Below are 25,610 nucleotides of genomic sequence, written 5' to 3'. Positions count from 1 at the left end.
TTCAACCTACCTTGGATCTAAACTAAACTTTCCCTGGTGCACACTTAGGCATCTCATTACCTGCTCTGCTGTTCCTGATTGATGGAAATGACTTGCCTCAGACTCCTTTGCAGTGACTCCTCATGTTTACTGAGACAGTTATATCTCCCTTCTGTCTTTCCTTTAAGCTGCACATGCCATGGCCTCATAACTTATCCTTATTTTCAGATTTTTTTTCCATACTAACATCCCACTCTGAATTCTTCCCAAGTCTTTGGCTGACATTGGACAAAAACTGAATGCCAGCTTCTCCCCAAACCCCTGAGACAGTGCAGTCAACCTGAAAGCTTCATGTGACACTTTCCACTCACATGGCAAGACAAAAGCAGGCTGCTGGCTCTGAATGCCATCAAAAACATGATAAGCTGTCCAAACCATTTCAACTGCCTGCCTAGAAATTCCCAGCTAACATTGTAAATGCTGGGTTGTGACTCCTTAACTAGAGAGTTCCCTGATGTGAAAATTCATGGTGGTCAGATGACCCCATTTTTAACTGGAGATGCCACAAAATTCTGTCATCCACAACACTTTCATGGCTCTCCATCACAAAGGCAGGGACATCAGCCTCATTTCTATTCCCTAAAACTTCTAAAACATGAAATGCAGAAGAGGGAGCACATAGGGCTGCAGGGTCTCCTGGTAACTCCCTCTCCTTGGCACTAAACCCACCATGGCTTTGTCCATCCCTGACTATACTAAGTGCTTCTGGAGGGCAAAAGCCTCAATATCCAGATCCTCTTCCCTTCCAGACCTGTTGTTTAAAGGTTATTAGTTACCAACACACCTTTTAGCTGGAGTCAGGGGATGACAAAAATGACACAGGCCCAGAGCCATGTCAGGAGATCACTAATAAAGAACCCAAACGATTTTGTACCTGCCATTAATTGACCCACTAAAGGTTGGGCTTTTCAGATGGAAGAAAGGAAGAGAGAGCAAGTCTGGGACCAAAGGAGGAGTTTCAGATATTGAACTGATAAGACTATGTAAGTACACAAAATTCATTACAGGATGCAGAGAAGTGGGAATTCACAGGGAAAAGGGGAAAACATCACATTCCCCATCATTGCTCCCACAGTGGCCAGGCCAGTGGTGATGCTGACAGTGAGGGGATCAGCAGGTAAAGGACAGCTCTGAGAGACAACTCAGCAAACCATGACAGAGACTGTCATAGAGGGGACTTAAAATAAAAATGCCTTGTGTAAGTTTGATAGCAATTTGACCTCCAAAAAGTCTGAGTTTTGGGCCCTTCCTTACAAAGCTCAGCCAATCTGACCCTGCCAGACTTCATTTTTCAGGCCATTCAAAACAATTTACTTAAGTTACTCTGAAGTAAACTCTGATTTCACCTAAATCACTGCAGCACATACAGAGATATGCAACTCATTGCTGCAAACTTTGTTGCCTGTGTTAACAAATCACTGAAAACCTGTATCACTCTGCCAGCCCATGTAAAAACAAGGCAGAACTCCCAAAAAGTCTTGAGTAAACTGGTAACAACACAGCAGCTTTTAATAGCTGGTACAGGTTTACTCAGATACCAATCCTGGGACTTGGAAGAGAAAGGCACTTACAGACACAAGATGTACCTTAAAACCAGACTGCAAAGCACCAGAAAACCTTCTGAAACCAGAAGGTTTAAGACAGGGCTGAGATCCAAAAGGATTCAGGACTTGTGCAGATGCAAGAGCATCCATCACCCCTTCCTCATAAAAACCAAACCAGGCAGCAATTGCACTGGCATTGGCCATGGAAACAGGAATTTCCAGCATAAAAAAGTTCCTCCCACATTTCCATGTCACAGAACAGACATAGAAAATAAGGGGTTTTCCAGATGACAGTAATGATGTGCTGTACCTTTGCCATATTCTTACAGAATCCCATTTTACTTCACTTGGAAGACCTTTTTGGTGATTAAATCAGTGCTGTCAGCAGGCTTTGGGTTGCCTTGCAGGGCTGACAGATGTGGAGAACAAAGGTCTTTGTCTTTTCTACATGCACTTCCAGAACCATGGAAACTTAGGCTGGAAAGGCTCCACAGGCTGGCTGGGACTCCTTTTGGACCATCAAGGACATGGGAATATCTAGGACAAACACTAATAAGCAGAAATAGCATAAATAATGATGTCAAGTCCTACTCATTTTCCAAACTCAGAGAGTATTTTCACTCAAAAAAAAAAAAAAAAAAAGAGCCAAACACTCTCTGTCCTAATGGGATATGTTGGAGCTGCAGAACCTGTCCAGTCAAACTTGTAATAAAAAATAAAAGTTGTAATAAGCCATTAGAAGCTTCTCCTCTGCCTCTGCCTGTGGTTACTTTTCTCATCCTACCCTTCCTGCAACTGAGTTGATTGCTGAGTTTCCATCCATAAAAGGATGGAAAATGCACTTGCATCAAAAAGAATAAGCAGAAGAGAAGAAGAAAACACCAGGCCATGGTTACTTAAACCTGCTGTCAGCACTTCAGCCACAAGGAACGTTGAAATGTTCAGGGCTTTGTCTCATCTAAATCCTCTGAGATGGTTTCTGCTCAATCTTAGCAAGAAATATGCATGGATATTTTGATTAAAAAAATAAATAAAAAAAGAACCAAAAGCAGTAAGAAGAAAGAAAGTGGGTTCAGATGGTCAGAAACTATTGTTCCACCTTCAGTCAGCAGAAGAAACCAACTCTCAAGTGTATTAACTGCAGAAATGCCTGGATCCTGAGCTGAAGGGAAAACAGCTTTAAAAAAGGTTTGCTTAAAGTAGAATTCTTTTAGGAGGGAGGAAGTCAGTGTCCCAGTTTGAAACCAGAGGTTTCATGTCACTTGGGGGCTGCACCAGCCCCAGGAGAGATTTTGCAGACCTGCATTTCCCCAGGGCCTTGCCTGGAGTTCAGACACTGAACACGAACAAAAGCTGGGTTTCAAATTAACATCCCAGCTTCAGAACATGTTCCAATTTTACTAAGCCAGCAAAGCATGAGTAGGTGAGGGGTACAGGAGTTCAGCTGAGCACCACTTCTCACATTCTTCCTCATTTGCACGGGTCAAGGTAAATCCTCCTCTCCTCAGGGCACATCTCATCTCTGAATTATCTCGCTTTTTAAGTGGCTGAGTTCATCAGGGCACTCTCTGGAAAAGGAGCAACACAGACCCACTAGACACTTGTGTGAAAAGCTGCTTAACTGTGAACAAACACATCAAACAGGAAGCAGGGAGGGAAGGTGGGAGATCATGTCAAAAGAGATAAAGGCAAAAGAGGAGAGAAGCCCCGTTGCATAATGCTGAGGACAGAAATAGGCCTGTATTGCCTAAATCCACGAGAGCTACGAGCAGAAAGATCAGGTGCTTTAGTACCATGAACTCAGGAGAAAATTAGGTTTGGCAGAGCAGAACTGTTACCTCTGCACAGATGAATGTTTCAGCTGAAAGGAGTCCCAAAACTGCCGAGCACGGCACGGTGCTGCGCCCAGGGGGGCTGGCAGGGGTTCAGCAACGCTGCCTTCATGGTATTCAGTAACTTACCTGCACATAAATATCCTTTACTGTCCCCAGTTAACAACCAACTCGTTAGAAAGGCAACAAACATTGGCCAGGAAGACACACAATTGAGTGAAATCATCAAAGACTAAACTGCCACAGGAGGAAACGAAGAACAAGTACCATGAAACTGAAAAAAATCCCTGTTGCTTCTTAATGAGACAACTGGGGACCTGTGGAGGGAGTACAGGTCAGGAACACTCCAGTGCCCACCTCTGCAGTGAACATGGCAGTGGGAAACCAAGGACAGAATAACCTCTATTTCTTAAACTCAAAAGCATTTTAGTCGTTTCAGTTTGCAGAGGTACTGAGGAACTGACACTTCCCAGCTCACAAAGAACCTTGTTTTCAACCAGCCTATTCCCCCCACACCACTGCTCTAATGACCATGAAATGAAGTCAGTGAACTGGGCAATTACCTTCATAAAAAATAATAATAAAAAAAAGGCAGTCCTTGGATCAGTTTTTCACTTAGAATTGTAAAAGTGCAAATAAAAAAGGGAATAAATTCAGTTTAAGATCTCAAGACTGACTTAATAAGAACTTAATAAAATGCTGGATCACACACCCTGAGCATGTGAACAATCAGACAGCAGACTGAAACAACAGAGTTCTGAATGCTGTTGTGCTAAAAGGTTATGGTTGTGGGGGATCTTCTTGTGCACAAATCCTCATCTCCACTGCAAATAAAAGCCTGGCTTTGCTCAAGGCAGGTCGAACCTTTGAGCCTGATGCAGTGCTGGGCACCATTTCTAACTGAGTCAGCTCCACTTGGGAGCTGGGACACAGACCAGCAAGTCCCCCATTGCTGTTCTTGTACTCATTTTATACAAAAGAACCACATTTTGAAGCTTGATGCTTGAATCCAGGTTAAGTGATTAGGAGCAGGAGGTTGGGAGCTGAGTTAACTCACGGTAATGCCAAGAAAAAAAGATTTTCAATACAATTCAAAGGTAAAAACCTCAGGAGAGATGGACAACATTTCTTATAAAACATTAATCCAGGAGCAAACCACAGAGGTCATATAACAGAGAACACCTCGTGAGCAGGATTCCAACAAGGCTTGAACACAGCAACAGTACTCAGAATAATGAGGCAAACAAAAAGGTGGGGACAAAAGCAGAGATGAAGAGTTTGGGGAAGGTTATAAACCCCGGTCCTTCAGGGCACAGCTCACTGATTAGGACTGCCACAAACCCTCCTCTGCAAGGCCCCTCACAGCCTCTACTGCTTTTCCCTAAATCACCCCGATCATCCCCAGCAGCAGTGCCAAGGCAACAGCCAGGCAAGCACCACGTGCAGGGGGGCACACCCAGGACATGCCAGATGCTGCTCCAGCAACCTGCAAATGCTGGAGACATTCCCTGGGGGGGCTGCCACAGGCACCAAAATGCTCCCCAGAAAGGTAACAGCAGCTCTGATCCAGGAGCAGAAACTCCCTGTGAAGCCCTGCTCCCAGAGCCAGGTCCTGCAGCACAGCCCTCCCCGTGCCCAGGGCCAGCCCAAACCTCCAGCTTGAGGATGTCGTGCTGCAGCTTGCGCTGGAACTCCAGGAAGTGGGAGATGGTGAGCTTGCCCCTCAGGTCTGCCCCGAAGAAGTAGGTGGTGAGGGCGGAGTTGAAGCCGGTTTTGAGGGTGTTGCCGGTGGTGGAGCGGTCCCGGTGGCGCATCCCCATGCTGGTCTGGGAGCGGATGATGCTCTGCACCTGGAGACGACAGGCAGGAGGTCACAACCAAGACTGCCACCACCTGGGGGTACCGGTATGAAGTACTCCAAGATCAGCCGTGTCATCCTCTTGGTTTGGTGGCTTTTTTCCTAAAATGATTCTTAAAAGACACGACAATTCAAAAATTTGGCTGAACTTATAGAATCACAGAATGGTTTGGGTTGGAAAAGACCTTAGAGACCATCTAGTTCCACCCCCCTGCCATGGGCAGGGACACCTCCCATTAGACCAGGTTGCTCCAAGCCCTGTCCAGCCTGGCCTTGAACACTTCCAGGGATGAGGAGTCCACAACCTCTCTGGGCAACTTAAGCTTTGCTTTTTCAGTCCTCTTTAAAGAATGAAAAGCATGACATGCTTAAAGTGAGTTTTAAGAAACAATTCACTCAGTCTGCAGATGAACATTCCAGTGCTGATCCCATGCCTGGTCAGCAGAGACCAGCTTGTTCCTGGCAAAGTCACAGGAGGTGAGAAAGCCATGGCAATTGTGAGGAAGAAAACACCCTGCATGTGTTTTGGACCTTCCACTCCTTTACTGCACATCCTTGTGAGCTCACAACACATTTCTTTTGCACTTGTGCACAAATCCAGGGGGTTTCTACCCAAGCACACTCCCCCTCCTTGCTGCCTGTTGCTCTGAAAGCTCCTCCATCCCTGGGGCTGTCCCAGCCAGAGCAAAGGGCTCTCCAAAAAACTTCCCTACCCCCTAAAGTATGCCAAAAGGTTGAACTTGAAGGATGGGACAGCCTGAAAAATCCCAGAGTTTGTTATTTTAAGGGTCCTGTGGTAATTTAATGGGGCAGCCAACGCAAATACACACTCACCTCCTCCCTCCATCCCTTAAGTATCCCACTAAACCTTCCCAGCACCCGCCCATCTGAATGATTATTGCTGGGACATGAGAAGCCAGACTTGTTCTCTGTGTAAAAACTGATCTCTTCCAACAGGGCAGCAGAAGGATTTGTGTTAAAGATAATGAGTGTGAGAAAGAAGGGGGGAAAAAGAAAAAGCCGCCTGGCAGCACAGGCTTCCCAAAGCTCCAGCAAACACCACTGCTTTGCCTTCAGCCTCTTCCTCCTGCCGACAGAAATTGGAAGGGAGGAAGAAAAACAGCTGCCAAGAGCTCCAGCTGACAAAAGGATGCAAGAACCTCATTAGTGTGGTATTTGGCGCGTTCAGTTTTTTCCTAACGAGGGAGAAAGCGCTGGAACAATCCCACAGGGGATGCTCGGGAGCAAAATGCTGCATTATCACTGCGGGGCTCACCTCAGCTGAAATGCTGCCTCCAACAGGCACTGCTGGCTGTTCTTCAGTTACAAGGAAAATTAAAATGAGGAGAAAATAAAGAGGAAAAAAATACATGAAAAAGGTTTTGGTGGTTTTTTGTTTGTTTGTTTGTTTGTCTGTTTGTTTGTTTTAAATATGCCCTGACACGTGAGGAGGGATGTGGGGTGACCTAATTGTGGCCTTCCAGGGCCTGAAGGGAGCCTACAAGAAACATGGAGAGGGACTATTTACAAGGGTCTGGAGTGACAGGAAAAAGGGGGAATGGCTTCAAACTGCCAGAGGGCAGGGTTAGATGGGATATTGGGAAGGAATTCTTCCCTGTGAGGGTGGGGAGGCCCTGGCACAGGTTGCCCAGAGAAGCTGTGGCTGCCCCTGGAAGTGTCCAAAGCCAGGTTGGACGGGGCTTGGAGCAACCTGGGCTGGTGGAAGGTGTCCCTGCCCATGGCAGGGGGTGGAATGAGATGGGCTTTAAGGTCCACTCTGGGATTCCATGATTTTTGCACTCCCCATTTTGCTGTGCTCCACTTCCACTGTGAGCTCTGCACACAGCACATTCCGGAGACAAATATTTCCAAACTGTCTGATGCAATGCAGTTTGTGACCAGCCTGGAAAACTGCCCCTGTTCCCACGAGTGTTTACCACTGCAGACTGCTCCACAGAGCAGCTGCTCCTGGCTGTTATTTATGAGGCATCCCACCATCTCTCTTCTCCTCTCCCATCTATAACAAGCAGTGGACTGTTTGAAAATCTACCTGTGGGCACTGGAGACAAAGTTATTTCCCTGTTTGGAGTAATCTTTCTAATGCCCATAAAGCAAAGAGCTGTCCTCACCCACAGCTCATCAATTGTACCAGGATGTGAAGCACTGAGATGCTCCACTGTTTTTGTTCATATTTCAGCCTAAGTGTTTGTGATGCTTCATTTTTCTCACCAGAAGAAGGGGAGAAAAAGTAAAATAAAGATCTATGAAAATAGCTAATGGTTTGAAGAGAAATCACCAGTAACACTGCCTGCGAGTTCATCACTTTTCAGCCAACTTTTTAATTAAAAATAGAGGAGTAAACTCACTATTTACATGCTGAAGGACGAAGAGTGGGAGCTGATACTGATGCAGGCACCACATTATTCAGCACTATGCACTAACCACATGCATCAACTGGATAAGAAAATCTGAGGCTTTTCAGCAAGGCCTGAAGAAATTCAACATTTTTTATTAGGTAGTTAAAGCCTCCAACTCACATACTAGCTAAATTAGTGAAGCAATCTTTTTCCCTGAATACTCCTAGGGTTTCCAGACATTAATGAGAAGAAGGACCTGCTTTTGGCTGTCTCCTGAGACAACGTGTAAAGGAGGAGTAGGAAGTTCATTCCCACGTGCTCACGTGGGAATGATACTTTTCTTCCTCTTCCTTTTCTACCCATTTTCCCCCAAAAGATATTGCTCTTGTAAATTGAGGTCACCTCCAGCAGCACAATCCCCCGGAAGGGCCAGTTCCAGCTGCTCCTTCCAGGTAGGATGTTTACAGGACAGGGCTGCAGACCCTGCCACACCCTTCATGCCCTTACTGGGGCACTTGCATAAGGAGTGAACAAGAGTATTTATCATATAAGTGACTGTTTGTTACATCATATATGTGCATAGTGTGGTACAGGTGCCTCCCACTGAAGAAGCTGTGTGTTTGTTTTAACTCTGTTTGGGAAGTGCAGCAAATCAATATCCTCAGACACCACCAGAAGTGTCAGCTTTCCTCACTTCCCAAAACAGCTCCTTCATCCTCTGACTCCCAAGCTCTGGAAGATCAGCCTTCACCAAAATATTCTGATGCTAACCAGGAACTTTATTCCTTCCTACAGAGGCAGTGACACATGTAACAAGCTTAACAAAAACACCTTCCCCTTCCTAAGGGTTTTTATATGACTTAATGCACGTATAACTTCCCTTGGCCTACTGGATGACTGGAAATCATTTAATTCAATTTTGCACCTTCATCTGCGTAGCACTTTGGAAACGTTCTTCCTCACTTCACATGGCTAATAAAAAACCTGAACACGACACCTGTATTGGCACCTTGGTGTCACTGCATCTTTAGCAGGAGGTTAATCGTTCTCTGCTTTTCCTAAACTCACATATTGCCATAATTGATTTAATTCCAGGACATTTTAAGCGCCGTAAAACACGTCTGGAGAAGTTAAAGCTGATCAGAGAGCTGCAGTGGAGTGCACTACGTGGATGGAAGGGAAACCAGCGTTTTTTACTTTGGAAAAGAAAGGAGAGGAAGGAAAGTGAACAAACCCCTGGGTTTACATTTCAAGCTGTCAAGTGAAGGGATATCAGATTGCAGACACACATAACTCCATTCTCCTCAGAGTGCAAAGTGTGCATCCAAACCCTCACAGCCACCCAGCTCTCTTCCCTGGCTCTGCAGCAAACTCGTGACGATGACATCATCCCCACAGGTAATAATTTCAGCAGGATGACAGCAAAAGATCAGATGGGGAGAATTAATTTAACAGACCTCCTTTGCCACTAGATCCTCCCACTTACAGCAAGTGCCACAAGCATGACCTCGTAGAGACTCTTTTGAAGTGAACTAGTCGTTGAACAACCGGTAAGAACCTGTGACTGGATTATTCAGGGCTGCTGTGGTCCCAGCTATCAGTTTGCAAAGGCATTTAAATTTGCTTTTATGAGCAGCACAAGCAGGGAGCTTTGCTAACATACTGTGATTTCAGGGTGGTTGTGAGTTCCCAGAACTCTAAGATTGTTTCCTATGTAGGCAAGAAAATCACACACTCCTGCCTGGGGAGGGCAGATCTTTTCCCCTCTGACAACTCGAGTTCTCACTCGGACACACCCACAAACCACAGCTCATAGGAGGAGCTCACCAACACCACACACCAAGGCTGAGCTCATTAAGAAGCCAGCATCCAACTCCCTGCTGATAAAGTCTTGTAAGAAGTAGAGGACTAATGAAAATATGCTTTTAATAACACTTTTTTAGATTATATTAGAGTAAGTGGATAAATTCTCCTAAAGCAGACTCACCTTGGTTATTCTCTGAAAACAAATAAGATTAAAGAACACAGCAGAAGCTGTGGAAGTAGGATCAAAATCCCATGACATCAGTGGAGTGAAAAGAAGTTCTTTATCTACTTTGGAGGTGACATCTTCTAAAGAACTGTTATAGAATCACAGACTGGCTTGGGTTGGAAGGGACTGTAAAGCCCATCTTGTTCCAACCCCCTGCCATGGGCAAGGACACCTTCCACTAGACCAGGCTGCTTCAATCCCCATCCAACCTGGCCTTGGACATTGGTGACAAAGCCACAGGAAATCTGAAATGGTTGTCCTGGTTGAATGAAAAATTCTGCCTTGAAATATCCAGTTAAAAAAACCCACAAGCTGAGGCAACGCAGCAGAGCACAGGAGGAAAAGATGTAAACCAGCACTAAACCACAAATATAAAACACAGTAACATCATAGAGGAGCACTGCACTTGTGACTGAGATGCTGTAGCATTGAGAAATCAACCTTTTGTTCAACTTGCCTGCTCAAACTCTTCCATGTCCACCTCGCCGTCACCGTTCAGATCAAACATCTTAAAGGCAATTTCAAAATTCCTCTGGGGAGCTACATTAAAAAAAAAAAACAACAAAAAACACAATAAAAAGAACAGTTAACAAAGACACAAAAGCTCCATAAAAATGGCAGAGGTTCTGAAAGACTTTATCCAAAAGAAGTTTTCCCTAATTCTCGCAATTTTAATAAGAAAATGCAGCTCTTGGGAACCTCAAGACAAGGAGCTGGGATGAGATGTTTCTTGAACAACATTTATTCCATTTAGAGGCATAAAAAGCTTGAAAGCAAGACACTATTTGACACTTCCAATGACAAATTCTAACGGCAAGAACCCCAGTTTGGCCAGAGGAGGTTCCCCAGGTGCCACAGAGCACTTTGTGTGCTCCCTGAAGCAGTCCATGGGTGAGGGGCAGACCTGGAATTTGGGTAATTCTCCTCCAGACTCCTCTCACTGCACAAATTTAAACAAATCATTCCCACCCTGTCTCAGTCCAGTTATGAGACAACATGTGGGCTGGAGCTCACCAGCTGAGACGCCGCCGTACCTTATTTTTCACTGCATTTAGTCTGTGCTGTCATGGTTTATTTAGGCAGAACTCTGCAAAGGCAGCACTTCCCAGCCACCCATCCCAGCAAACCACGCTCTTTCCCCTGCATCCCACCACAGGATTTTAGTACCTTTCCATTCTGGGCTCTGTAACCCATCACCATTTGAAGCTACAACACAGTGCCACAATTTTTGCCATATTAAGCAAACAGATGAGAATTTCTCTTCCTCTGTTACTTTCAAATACACACCACCTACAGGAATCTTGGTGCTTGCTGGGATTTCCAGGGAATCCTCTAGGCTATAACTAGTGCTTAGGCTGTCATCTGAAATGTTCAATTAAAACTTAGCCCTTTCTTTGTTCCCCACCCAAATCTGGCAGCAGGATGTAGATCACTGGTGAGGCTCACCCCTCTTTAACCTCATCTGTGCAATCAACTGGGAATATCTCCTGTGGATGCTCAAAAAATAATGAGTTTCTGCAACCACCCTTCTGTGGCAAGGCATCTCCTTGGTAGGGGGAAGGCAAAGAGGAATCACTCAGGCAAAATGAAATTAATATGGAATGAACCAAAGTGGATTTTTTACAGTAGCTGCAGCTCCAATCCAAGACCAGGAAACTTCTACATGCTGTTTTCTCCTTGCTGTAATAACTGGTAGCACTTTATCACAAAAAGATTCAACAAACATGTTAATGAGATCCCTTTCCCCAAACAACTCTGTGCCCCAAACAGATGTACAGTGACATTAAAGCTGATGGCAGGAACAGCCTGTCACTACCCACTTGATAAACACAGCACACACGGCCCTGCATTCCCCATTTCCCCCTGCCAGCCTGGAATGCCAACACCACGTGCATAAACAAGGGCTCCTGTAACCAGCAGCACGTGGTGGGTCACCCCCCTTCCACCCACATCCCTGCCCTGCCCTCCACCAGCTCCACCACCCTGCTGCTGGGATGGGACACCTCTGCTTGCCCTCCCTCATTAATCCAGTGTTAATTGAGCTGGGGACAGCTGGTCCCCCTGTCCCCAACACCACCTTCATAATCTCTCCAATGATACATCTAATTTAAGGGATTTATGCAAAAAGCCTCCTCTGTATCCATCCAGCACTTCCAGCGATGAATCCCCCGTTTTCTCGAGGAGCAACAAGCTCCCAACTACTGTCTTAATATTTAAATAAAACATATTCACTCTAATTGCAAGTGCTGTGTGAAAGCCTGGAGGCAATTTCTTCTGTCTAGCACTGCATGGAGAGATATTTCCTCTGTGAGGAAGAGGAGGAATATGCAAAACTGATCTAATTACAAGATTCCAGAAAAAGAGCAATCAACACATCCCATCCTTCTTCCCCCATTTTCTCTGCCAGGTTTATTTTGAGATTGGAAAATTTGTTACTCCTTCTTAAAAACTGGCATTTGGGTTTCCCCTCTTTTTTTAAGAAAACATAATATAGATAATGTAATCTAAAATATATAATATATAAAAGTAGCACATCCCATTTGTGCAGATGGGGGATGAACAGAGAAAGCAAAATACTTTACTTACCCCTCGCAAGGGCCATTTCCTTCCTTTTACATCTCTAAATACACATTTCCAGGAGCAGTTTATCAAAGAACAACCCTTGCAAGATTAAAATGAACAGTTCAGCATCAAAAATCTGCAGGCTCAGTGTTTTCTAAGGATAGGGAAGCAATGTGGCTTTCAACTGGCAAATTTGATTACTTCACTCCTTGAGCTAATAAGCAACACTCTGATCTACCTGTCCCTCTCCAATTCCTTGTGATGACACTTCAATCCAAACAATGTGAACCTGAGCCAGGGGAACCAGAGGGCACTGAAACCAATTAGGTCATCCTGCTCCTGCTCAGGAAGGAACGTGCATTAAGATGCACCTTCCTGATCTCCAGGGCTGGATTTATGGGTCCTGGGTGAGATAATTCCTGCCTCTGCTCTTGGCTGTGATGCTTCTGGCCAGGATTTATTGGGAAGACTGACTCTGCACCCACCCTTGCTGGTCCCCATTACCTCAGCCTGCACAACCTCCATTTCTCTTCCTCCTCCTGCACTTCTAGCTCTGAAACTTGCAGACAGTCAAAGCAGCAGATACCAGTTTGCTCAGCTAGATGTAGCCTTTCCTCCCCTTTTATTTTGCCCCTCCAATTTTACTATTCCCAACTGCAGTTTCTCTAAATTTCCCCACTGCCCCCTTAATTAAGATGCCTCCAAATGAATGCAATATTCCTTCTGCAACGAGGGAGGATATGGTGACTTCCTGATGATTCCTCCAAATCATTAATGTGGAATCCCAGAAAGGTTTGGGTTGGAAGGGACCTTAAAGATAATCCAGTTCCAACCCCCCACCATGGACAGGGACACCTCTCACCAGACCAACAGGAGTGAAAACGTGGTCCTGGAGCCCATGCCCTTCTCAATCCATGATTTATCTATTCCTACCTTGGACATATATGGAACCATGTCTAGAAAGATCAGATTGAAATGGTCCTGTAAATCCATAACTCCACCAGCTCTACACACCAAGCTGCTTCTTCAGCTAACCCGGGACTTAGTGCAAAGGCAACTGATATTTTTCTTGATTCATTTGCTCCAATCAAATATTTGGGACAGAAAGGCAGCAAGAAAAGCAAAAGCCACACACAGGAATGTTATGAAGATGAGTAACTTCCACCAGACAAACAGATGAGGAGCAGCAGCTCTGACCACATTGAAAAAACCCACTCCATCCATCAGTGTAAAGCCCTGGGGAGCCTCCCAGGGATTAGATGGGTTGATTAGGCATCTTTAAGCCAATTATGCCATTTTAAACTACTTCCAATTATTCAAAGGACCAATTTGCAGCACTCAATTGCTCTTTACTGCCCATACTCACCAGCAGCAGTGTGTTCTGAAATATATTCAAAGCTTGCTGACGAGAAAGGCCACTTTTTTTTCTGGTTTTGCACTCATTTGATCTTCTCTTTCCCCCAAACTCGATATTCCACACTTGGAGACACCCCTCAACTAGTCTTTCCCTCTGACTCCCACTGCAGCTCATGCAGCACGTGGTTGCACACAAGTTAACTGTCTGTGATGTCTTGCAGCAGAATTCTCTGTCCCTTCCTTTGATCTCTGTTATTCAGGGATATTGCTATGAGCAGCACAAAGTTATTCCATTTCCTAATTCTACAGAAATAATCATAAGTAGGTTTCTGGAACTTCTCAACGAGGCTGACAAGTGCTGCATGCAGAGTAGTCCTTCCCACAGGGAATTCCCCATCCCCTGTGACACGGGAGGTTGGTGGAGATCCATCAGCTCATCCCAGCATGCCAGTGATGAAGAGGTGAACTGAGAAAGACCATAGAAAGACTGCAGGAGAGGCTGGGAGAGCATCCCATGCCCCAGTGGCAGTTTTTAAATTAGAGAGGCCAAGCTCTGCCTGGAAAGACTCCAAACTGTGAGGAATCCATCCTGTTCCTGTCCTGTCCTTCAGCACGGCCACCACTCCACAGCAGAAGTTGGGATGCTGAGTCAGAGAGCCCTCCCTCTGACAGAGAGCAACCAGGCTTACATCCAGAAGGGATGGAAGGATATCCCTTGGAAGAGGATCTCTGTGTTGCTCAGATACATCTGGGAAACTGCAGCAGCTGGGCTGGCAGAAAGGCATGAAGACATCCCTGCACCAAAGTGTGGGTGAGATGGACCCACAGTAGGCAAAGGGTCTTGAAAGACTAAAGATAAAATTAACCTGACCAGGACCACAAACAAAAACAGTCCTATGGACTCAAAGCAACCTTTTGCCTCCTTTTCTTGTGGAAAGGAGCCCTGTGGCACAGGGCAAAGCAGCATTAAGCCATCGCTGATAAGATCACAGAGATAACAGATCTCACTTGTGGCAGGGATGGGGGCTGAAGACACTCCTGTCAACCAGGAATACCTGTTCAGAACAGCCCCGGAGCAAACAGGCCCTGGATATCGTGTCACCTGCTGCAGCAGTCTGGGAGAACATTCCTTGTCCCCTCCACCACCGGGACACACACAGCACTCAGGATCTGGCCATAACATAACTCCCAGAGTCAGACAGCTTGGGATTTATTTCCTACACAGGGGAAAGAAAAAAATGACCCAGGTGGATCCATCCTAAGGGATGGAGCTTGCTGCAGTCTAGAAAGAATGCCAGCAGGAGATGGGAGAAGGAGCTGCAGGTTTGCTACAAGAGCCTTGGCAAGAGAGTGATTACTGTGGCTTTAGCCAGTGTTATTTAACCCTCCTGCCAGGAGGATTAAATTCAGACACAGAGACAGTCCAACTGTGGAAACAACAGCAATTTATCCTGTTAATGCCCAGCTCCCTTCAGTACCTGTTAATAAAGCTGACATTAGAACTGGGTAACAGATCCCATTTGCTTGGAAACTGCAATTGCTGATGATGGAAAAGCTCTTTCCCTCCTTCCTCCACTTGCTCTGCAAGTCCAAAAGCAAAAACCTCTTTGGTCAGGGAAGCCATGGCTTTGCTCTCCTGTGACACTTGAAGGATCCAGGGGAAATCTGAAGGAGCCAGAAAAATCAGCATTTGCTTATCCCGAGTTTTGCTCATCTTTCTGTCTCTGCCCCAAAACCTGAGGAGCAGCTGAAGCAGCAGAAAGCAGGGAGCCTCCTTGAGGCCCCTCAGCTCTCATTGCTTTTAACAGAAGGCTGATTTTCTGAAGCACTTAAAAGCTGTTTTATTAATTGTTTTAAAAATACATTTTCACAGAAACTCAGAGCAGAGAGTGAACACAGTGTGGTGTCAGACTCCATTCTCTGGGCAACATGCAAACAGCTGTCTGAGAGCAACACAGATGAAGCCTCCAGCCCTCTCTCCTCCTGTCCCTCCCCGTTCCAGAAGACACAACTGAACTTCAGCTGGAGCTGCACAGACAACTGAAATGAAAAGCTTTGGGAATCACGACCCCCCCTCGCCCGAGGAGCACAATGACACAAAGCCCTTGGGCTTTCTTGTTTGCTGAGGTTCTCCCTGATCAGCCTGCAGTTCAATAAGCCAGACCAGACCACGCTGGATCTCTCTCCATCACTCTCCCTCCTGCCTCCCACCCCTAGACCCGATCTCACACTCCCCCTTCTCATCATCCTGCTTAGTGCCCAATATGCCACCTTCCTTTCCCAGTATTAGTGGGTGTTATCTGTTTGATGTCTCTCTTGTCCAGATACCTCCTTAATGATTGGGTTATTTAAAAAACACAGAGAGAAAACCAATATTGAATTGTCTGGTTTAAGACTTACTTTACTCATGCTATTTTATTTATTTCCCAGGGGGAAAAAAAACCAGTCAGAAACTACTGGATTCCTGAAAGGTAACGTTTAGGAGTTGGAACCAGCGTGGTGTTAACAGAGAATTTTCTGTTTAGCCACAGGGCAAGGTTTGTTTGGGAGTTTTATCTTTATAAAAGCAAAGGCTTTACAAATGAAACCAAAACTCTTCCTCTGGGGAATCGCTGTAGCTCCAGAGATACTCCTCCATCTTCAGTAACTATTCAGCAAACTCCCAAAATAACTAAAACTCAGTCTAAAAGCCCTGGAACGCCTTTTTTCTCTCTCTCTCTTTTTTTTTTTAAATTTTCCTTTTTGAAAGCTCCTGCTTTGCCTGGCCTTCACAGGGCTCCTGTGAGCTGGAAAGCACACACCACCCAGTTCTGTCTCCTCCTGTTAGTCTGACTAACTCCCCAGTAATTGTGAACATGTTTAAAAGCCCAAGAACAAGAGGAAAAAAAAACCCTGTTGCTCCTGCACAGCCTCCAAAACAAGGCTGGCTGTTCTCCAACTCAAGGTGGTCCTTTTCTTTTATTCTTACAACAAAGAAATCACACCAAACCAAGAACAATTTTTCTTTACTGCTGCCTGTGGAAGCACATGAAATTAATTTTGATTAGGGGGTTGTTCACCACCAGCACAGCCATAAAAACAAGGGCAAGAGTGTTTTCTAAACCACATCCAGCAATGTGATACCAGAGGTTTTAGAGCTCATTGTCATCTGTGGAGACTGCAATGAAAAGCCCTCTACACAGGTGAATACCTGGAGATCATTTTGGCACAGGCGAGATGAATGTAAGAAAGGAGCAGCAAAGGTCCTACAAGCCAGTTCTGAGACTCAGTCAAATAAAACCAGCAGATTAAAGTCATAAAACGAATTCCCTGGCTTGAATCAGCTTCGTCTCTCAGTGTTTGTTTTCATAACATGAAGGTCACATACAAGTCTTCCCCCACCACATCCATTTGCTTCTCCCTGGGAATAGATCCTCAGTAAATAAGAGCTGCCTCTCATGTCTCCATATTACAGCATGGAAGAACAGGGAGGGAAAATAAAGCACCTGCTGCTTTGATAAAACCTGGGTGATTAACCCAGCTGACTCCTGACCTGCCCAGGGCAGGCAGCACAGGGGGCTGCAGGGAACTGGGAAGGGTCCAGCTTTTAAATTCCACAGATCAAGTCATCATGAAATGGATACTTAAAAGATTAGCCTGAAAATAAAAGGCCTCGAGTTCATTTGGACACTGCCCCCATTACTCCCATTTTCTAACAGGGCTGAAAAATTGCCGTGGCCTTTCGTGTTTATGACACAGCACCTTCCAAGCAGCCAGAGAAGCTGTGCAAATGAGGTTTTGGGCTTGATTTCCACATGGAGAAAGTCTAGAAGTGCCATTTGACATTACCAAAGGCTTCAGTTTCACTGGTTCTTGCCAACAAAGCAAACTTTTAAGTGCCAGCACTCGGAGTGCAGAAGACTTTGCTGGAACAGATTAGCAGATCACAGAAATATCACAAATGCAAGTCAAGTGCAGCGGGGTGAAAAGACAGAAGGTATCTGTGATACTTGTTGAAATGTAAACAGCTTAACTTCTCTCCTCATTGGGTTACATTACACACAAGCCTGAGCTCACCCAAGGGGACATCCAGGTGGAAAAGGCAGTTTGGGGCAGGCGTGAGCCCAGCGAAGAGCTGGAGAGCAATGTTCATCCAAACACAGGGATGTCATATGAACACAGCCTGAGAACACGGCTCCATTTACAGTTCTGAACAGCAGGTCAAATGACTCAGTAAAAAAACGCTGTCACATTTCAAAAAGAGAAATAAATCTCCAGAAGTCATCGACCTGCTCGTCTGCCTGAAGCACCCGAAGCTCGGCCTAGACCCGATGAAGCAACAGCAATTCCTCAGCTCGAGTTGCAGGCAATCCAAGATGCCTTGTAGGGAAACACATGGAGACAAGAAGAGCAAAGCCTGTGAACCTTCAAAACTGAAAAATGCAGTAATTGCAGGGAAAATCCCCAGTACTTACTGGAAAGGACCGTGGTGAGGAAGATGTAGTCGGAGAAAGAGATGAGTCCACATTCTCCAAGGGCATAAAATATGCTGTCCTCATCTGCAAACCTCTCCCGCTCCTGGGACAGCTTCTATTGGTTCACCCAAGCACATCCCAAAAAGAGAGAAGAAAGCAATCAATTAAATGGAGAAATGGAAGGTTTTCTTTGTAGCCTTACCACCAACAAGCCACTCCATGGACACACACCCCTGCTATCTCTATTCACATCCAGTGGACCTTTTCCAGCCTTCAAATCTAACAGAAAAGCTCTGGAAAGATCAGTGCTTCCCTATCTCAAATGAGGGATAAGGAATTGCACAGGATTGCTCAGCTGGTTTAGCCGAGGGGACATACAGATAAATAAAACTACAGCCCTTTGGCTTGAAACGATCGGAATCTTTGAGATTAGAGTTATGAAAATCAGAATCTTTTAATATAGGATGCAGCAAGGCAAGGCTATTTCACTAACAGCTTTTTAGTTAGACTCTGCTGCAGCAGTAGCCAAGAAAGAACTATTTGACGTGAATATGAAGGATGTTTTTTAAGTAATTAAAATCAAGTAGTTCTCAGTAACACACAGCTCAGGTGTGTGGGTACAACCTCACAAGGAGGATTGGGACTGAAACCCATCTCAGCCTCCCTCTTGCTCCAGTTCTTTTTCAATTACCACCTCATAACATCTTACTAAGCCAAAAATCTGGGTCCCTTTGATGAGCAGGACCTTCAAAGGCTGAAAAGGATCCATGCAACTGTTAGGGAATCCACACTGGTGACCCACTTCAAGAACACAGCAGGAGGAGGCACACGCACACAGGGAGGAGAGGTCAGTTGTTAACGAGGAGAGTAGGGGTGCTGAGGTTATTCCAGGGAAAACCAGGCCATGCAAGCACACAGGCATGGTGAAAGCAAGGCTGAACTGAGGAACAGTTTTAGGAAAAACCACCAACAAACAGCACCACACGAGGATCCAGCTCCAGCACTGTCCCCCCGTTACCTCTGTCTAGCGGAGATCCCATCATATACAAGGCAAAGGAAAGAACACTGGTTAACCAACAATAAAACCAGCAGGCACAACATCACATCAAGTTGAATGGTTAGGCTTGCCAAGAGCAAGAAAGTTGGGAAGCAACCAGGTGGTTGCTGTGGCTGGAAGCCTATGGAGATATCCCAGCAAGGGTCAGCCCCACTGTCTGCAGCTGATGTCTCTCATCCACCTCAGGTTTTTTGGGGTTTTTTTTGAGAGAACTCACCATTGTGTGTGGCTGCAGAGTGGGGATGAGCTCAGCTAACAATTTAGATGAAAATTTAACCCGTATCTGGCTCAGAAACCACAAGAAAAGAGACAAAAACAATCATACAGATCACCAAAAAAATAACAGTTTCCAGGGAAAAACAGTTCAGCTCTACTGATCACATAAAATTCTTCCCAGCAACTCTGCCTTTACCATCTGGAGAGAGCCAGGAATTTAATAAGAGGTGAATCCCTAACAGCAGGCAACACATTAATGGCATTTATTTGACGCAAGGCAATGGCTCTTTATACTTATGGGGAACCAGGCTGAAGTTATCATTTACTCAAAATATGTTTTTGCTGCTCTTCCCATCGAGATGGATCCAAAACACGTGGATCCATCCGTGCTGACGTGAAGAACAAATTACCAACGTCTGGTTTTACCTTTAAACCAGGGCTTGTGGAGAAAAAGCAGTTTCCTGCAATTGCATCTCCCCTGCTCGTGTGATTTATTGCCTCTCCCTCTGACTGCCCCTCTTGAGCAGCATTTATCATAAACTGCCTATTTGCATCCTGCTCCAAGGATCCCACGCAAAAGTTCCAGAGATTGGTTTATTAATTTTTATGGGTTTCTTTTCTGCACTTAAAATTCATAGTCTCAAAATATTCCTCGCAAGAGAAAAGCACATCCACAGACTAACAATAAAACAGCATATTAAGTTAGTTGCTCCCTGAAATATAAAGACAGACGGGAGGGACAAGCATTTACCCATTTGCATCTTACTTTGAGCAAACAAAGTACAAAATGTTATTTATTTATATCAAACAAGCATCTACTCGTCACGCACCTGGGGGATATGAGCTGTGACTGCCTGCAGCTCATGGAAAAGGGAATTTCTCCCGTTGATCTTAATAAGAGACAATAACAGCTGACCTGATCAATAAGATTTTCAGGCTCCCAGCACTGGGACACAAGTTGTAACAAGTTCCCAATTCCCCCGTTTGTTTTCCTCTGGCTCACTGAGGAGCCGTGTTTGATTGCTTTCCATGAAATTTGTGGGAAGGCCACCCCACTATGGGAAAGGCTGAAAGCATCCTTCCCAGGGGTTGCTCCCCACCATAAAACTTTATTTTCCACAGAATTATATAGAACCTCCAGGAAAAATAAGAGAAAAATCAATCAATCTACCTCCTGCACAAAGCACTGCTGTGATCCATCCCAGTCCAAGGTGACTGACCCCAAGTCAGCCCTCACTAACACCTCAAATCACTGTGTATAGGCCTCGAGGTTCCTTTCCACATCCCACTTTCCTTCCAGCGTTGTCCCTTTTAGCCAGAAAGGTTTGGAATGCCTCAGGAAAAATCCCTTTCCAAACCTTCATCCTTTTCTAGAGATGAGTCATGTTCATAGTTTAGTTACCCACATCACACATCTGAACACAAGGTAATTCTCCAAGGGCTCTGTTAAAACAGTCAAATCTCTTCCATTCAGCATTTTTTTCTATGTTAAATCCATTCCCAAACCCAGAGTAAATCATTCAGCATGTCCAAAACACATCCAGACCTGAGCATTCACAAGTGAGCAAGCCACAGGAAAACAGTTTACAATTATGATGTATTTTTTAATCAAGCAGTAGATTCATATTTAACAAGCACACAGGTGAGCAAACACCCAAATCAACACGTAAAAAGAGAAACAAATTCAAATATCCCATTGCTTTTGGCACAAGCACATGTAAGAGTTCAGTGAAAAGCCACCAGTCCAGTCTCAGTGGAACAAAACACTTGAGAGGTGTTCAGGCAAGTTATCTTACAATACCAGACATGGATAACAGGTTAAAAAAATAAATAAAAAATAAATCAATGTAATATCAAAATGTAAAGCTTGGTTTGCCCTTTGAAACTCAGGCTCCAAGCCCAGCAGCAGAACATGGGTTGAACAGATCAGTGCAGTGACCAAACTCCCCCAAACCTGTGTGCCAGAGGAAGAAATGGAGTGTGCATGCAGGCAACTCCCCAGAGTTGTCTTGTGTTCAGGCTGCCTGCAAAGCACCCAGAGATACATCACAAACTTCACATATTCCACCCCAGAACTGATCTGGGGGGCTGGAGCCTCCCTCGAGCCAAGTACATGGTACAGCTCCCAGGAAACAAAGGATCTGTGGATAAAAACCCCACCTTCCATTCCTGGCCAAACACTACCTTTATTTTTGATTTTAAAATTGTTTCCCCAGGGCTGAGTGAAAAGTGAAACGTGGTAATATTTAACCAGGGAAATCTGAACCCCAAAGGTGTGTTTTTGCACAGGAAGGGATCCCTCCTCTGCACAGGCAGAGACAGACACACAGTGCTGGTGTTCCCATCCCTAGCACAGGTCTAGAAAAGCCTGATCTGCTCAATCCTGGCAAATCCACCTCACCTGGCATTGCAGAAACTACTTAATGAGCAGCACTTGATTTGCCACTTTGGGAAGAACACATTCTTGGGCAGTCTCTGTGAGCTGCCAGTTTGGGTTTGGATCTGGAGGGAGAGCACACTTTGGGCAGGTTTATTCCTCATGTTTCAGCATCACCTCTGTGCTTCCACAAACCAAACCTTCAGGAATTTATCAGCCTCACGTGACCACTTGACAGTGACTTACGCCTTCCAAAAGGACAACAAAATACATATCCAAATGCATGCAAGGCCATGAGGGTTTCTCCAGAACCAGAAAGCAATTTTGTAAATTAGCAAGTGATTTTTTGCTGAAGCATAACCGACTTTCACTGACAAACTCAGTCATCACACTCAGTTTGTTCCTTTGGAACAGAAATACTTCCAGGTGACCAACACTGTGTAAGCAAATACAAACCCAGGAATGTTGAGTGAGGTCACCCCGAGGCAAAGCAATTCTCTTTCAGTCCCAACTGCCCACCTTCAGTTAGGGAAAACATTTAAAAGACATCTATTAATGGGTTTATTTCATAGTTCACTGTAGGCAAAGAAGGGAAAGAATTCCTATTTGCCTCGTCCAGCAGAACCTGCAGGGTTACCAGGCACGGATTGCTACACCTTCTTCCTGAGCAGGGCTGTTGAAAATCCAGGGAAATACATACCAGGACTTGCTGACTAAGGCTTTTAGAGCAGATGCTTTGTATTAGTTTATCACACAAGACAGAGAAGGAAAAACCCTTTAGAAACCCCAATGCAAACCAGCCTGTTGTGGTTACCAAAAATATTAATGCCTTCAAATCCCATCTGCATCAAAATGCTGAACTGCAGGCTCTGAAAACAGGGAGATTTTTAATTTTGCTCCTTTTTTTTTTTTAAGATACAAATTAAAGAGCCAAGCCATGTATTTAGAGATTTCATGATGACTTGTGGTGGTGCCTCACGTTAAGAAACCTGAAATAAAACTGGAATAAAGAAATACAAAGGGTTTCAGAGTCACATTTAAAAATGCAGCCTCTCAGCCCAATTGTTCAAAAGCCCTTTAAGGGAAAAAGAGGTAGGGGAGGTCCCTCTATGCCATGAAACATGGACTTGGGGGAAAATAGAGCCATTCAAGAGTTTTTAAAGCCCGTTTCATAATGTGGATGCGAAATAAGTCATTTTAGATGCATCCCCTGGCATTTTTATATATCATTTAATAAGAAAAAAGTGTTTGAGGCTGTGATGGAAACAGCACAAGGACTTTCTGAAACTCATAAACCTCTTTTTGCTGTGGGACAGCTCACAGTATCACTCCTAGTGGTTCCAGACTATTTCCTTTGAAGTCTGCACATTAACACAGGGAAACACAAAGAGCTTCTTCATGGCAAATCGTGGTGGGTGAGTGCTGACACAGGAAAATGCTTAAAATTTACTGTTGGCAGGTAATACTGCAGGTTATGACCTTTAGAGAGTCTGTTTTAACCAACAGTTTTTTAAAACTTTTGATTCTGGGGTGTTATTTTATCTGTATATATGCACAGAGGCAAAAAAATACAGAGCTGGACATGGATGAGGTTGTCCTGCATATTCTCTCCCTCTAAATTTGAATTTGGACACGTGGACAGAATCAAAACTCAGGCAGCAATTATTTCTAGAGGTGGACTCCTGAGACTGGAAAGAGAAACCTGCATTCCCACCCTTCCAGCAAGGCTGGAAATATTCATCACCTCCCAGACAAATGGCACCTGGAATGCAAGGCCAGCATTCTGTACGACCAAGAAAATCAACCACACAGGCTTTCCCGACCCCTGGCAGGCAGCAGAGCCACTCATGCAAGGGAGAAACCTCTGCTGGAAAAGCAAATAGGAGATGCCTTGGAAAAAGGGACAGTGTACACTTGTGCTCCCCTCAGGGTAATGAAATCACGCTCTGTAGGAGCACAGCAGCATCTTGCATGGAAATTTGATGGGGAGGATTTAAATTCAGTCCTTGATGGCCCACATCACGCTCCTAAAATGAGCTGACTTCTGCCACCTTGGAATTTAAATGGCTGTTTAGGTCTCCAGATAGAAATTGGGATATTGCTCTCCTGCCTCTCAGCCCACATTACCAAGATGAACTCAGCATGCTGATAATGCAGGCTGCTCTTTCTCCCAGGCAGAAACCCCCGGGGTGAAAGGACACTGGGAAAATAATAATTCTGTATAAAAAGCTGGGATTAAACATGGGCTCAGTTGATGAGGTTGAGGCCATACACTTGGTACAAATCACCCACAGAATGAGAAAGGGGTTTGGGGAAAAACCACATGTAATTGGAGATTGTCATCACTGCTGCAAACAGCTTGAGGAACCAAATTAAAACTAAAAATCCTGCCATTCCCTTTCCCTCTCTCACTCCTCCTTTCTTTACCTGCTTCTGCCATCTGGACCTTCCCTCCTTCTGTAGTCACTGAGGTCAAGCATCCCTAAAACATTCCCTCCCACCCTGCTCCACCCATACCCCTTGTCCCTACTAACTCCATGTTACCAAGGACAGAGTTCTCAGAGCTCAGTTTTGTGTCCCTAAAGTATTAGGCATTAATACAACACCAGCAAAGCTATCAAAGAAATTAGAGCCAAAAATGATCCCAGAAACCACTTTTGATTAAAAGACTGCACACACCCACTAGGGCATAACAATAAGTTGTTTATTTTTCCCCTAATTTCCCCTGTGGATTTCACTAAGGCCACAAAACTACGAGGCAAATTGGAAGTGTCTAGAGTATATTTTCCTCTTTAATTACTAATATTGAATGAATTCCCCTCTGCTTACTAGTTCTTTTTCCTACAAACCATCTTATGAACTATAATACCTAAACATCTTCTTCCTCAAATATTCTTTAATACAGTTCATGCTACATAGGTCTGTGACTTGAAAAACTCAAGTTTGCAAATGTAACCTTCCCCAAATTTAGACACCTTCAAACAGATGACGTTTCCCCAAAGCATTTGGCCAGAGAGATGCCTGTTCCTTCTCACAGAATCAAACTAACTTTGTGGCCTCAAGGGGAAAAGCCCATTTTCCAGCAGAGCCAGCTCTATCACAGTCTCATCAAGCTGCAAAATAAGTCAGAAGCCTCAAAAGACACTGTGAAAACAGGAGGGCAGGGAGACACATGTGAGCTTTGCTCCAACATAATCCTGTTAACAGAGCCATGTTTTAATGGATACCCTGAGGACTGTGCTCTCCTCAAGCCAAATTCAGGTGTTCTGAAATAAATCCTTCAGGCTGAGGATGAAGGAGAGGATTCAGGATTATTTATTACAGGACCAGGGAGAAGGGGTGAGCGTACACTGTCCCTTTGACATGAAAAGTGCATATTATGAGGTCTGAAGCACAAACTGATCAAAGCACATGCTGTGTCTGCTTTGTACCTGCCAGAAATCCTGGTGGAAGGGGAGAGGGTTAGAAAAGGGAAGAAAACGAGGGAATGCTTGGTTACACCAAAAACAACCACAAATCAGAATTAGAATAAAGACACAAGTCTCAGAGATATTAGCAGCTGGAAGAAACACCCGCTGGGTACCCTGAAACCAGAATAAAAGAGTACAAAGAACAACCAGAGGATTTTATATTTGCCCCTGTGGAAACAAGCAACAAAATTAGGGGTACAGAAAGGTAACAGTAAGTAGAGCTTTGTCAAATCCAAAATACACCACAAACATTTGGCAGAGGAGGTAGGAAAGGATGAAGTGTGTTCTGTACCTAAAGCAACCCAAGTGCCAAAGGGATGTTTGTACATGGTGCTTTTACCTGTGTTAGGAGCAATTAAGCATTTCCTTTGATGAAATTTGGGGCTATGGAAAACAAGCCAAGAGAAGAATTGGCACAGTTCAGTGTCCCCACAGGTCCCAGCAAACTGGGAAACA

General features: G+C 44.8%; 1 protein-coding gene across 28 annotated transcripts in view; it reads right to left on the bottom strand.

Annotated features, from left to right (window-relative positions):
• MICU1 (mitochondrial calcium uptake 1) overlaps positions 1-25,610 on the bottom strand; it is an 86,030-nt gene that overhangs the window by 20,157 nt on the left and 40,263 nt on the right. For 27 of the 28 annotated variants that reach the window (XM_051799652.1, XM_051799638.1, XM_051799653.1 and 24 more), the window contains 4 exons: positions 19,309-19,374; positions 18,035-18,149; positions 10,120-10,202; positions 5,068-5,265 (listed from right to left, as the gene is read on the bottom strand). In XM_051799652.1, the coding sequence (XP_051655612.1) occupies positions 5,068-5,265; positions 10,120-10,202; positions 18,035-18,149; positions 19,309-19,374 (462 nt within the window). The remainder of the gene's footprint in view (positions 1-5,067; positions 5,266-10,119; positions 10,203-18,034; positions 18,150-19,308; positions 19,375-25,610) is intronic. The other variant, XM_051799643.1, reaches the window with a different exon arrangement.

Source organism: Manacus candei, unplaced genomic scaffold (assembly GCF_025592945.1).
Source record: "Manacus candei isolate 608988 ecotype Guabito, Panama unplaced genomic scaffold, ASM2559294v1 h1tg000050l, whole genome shotgun sequence".
NCBI classification, from domain to species: Eukaryota; Metazoa; Chordata; class Aves; order Passeriformes; family Pipridae; genus Manacus; species Manacus candei.
This window is presented reverse-complemented; position numbering and strand designations above follow the sequence as displayed.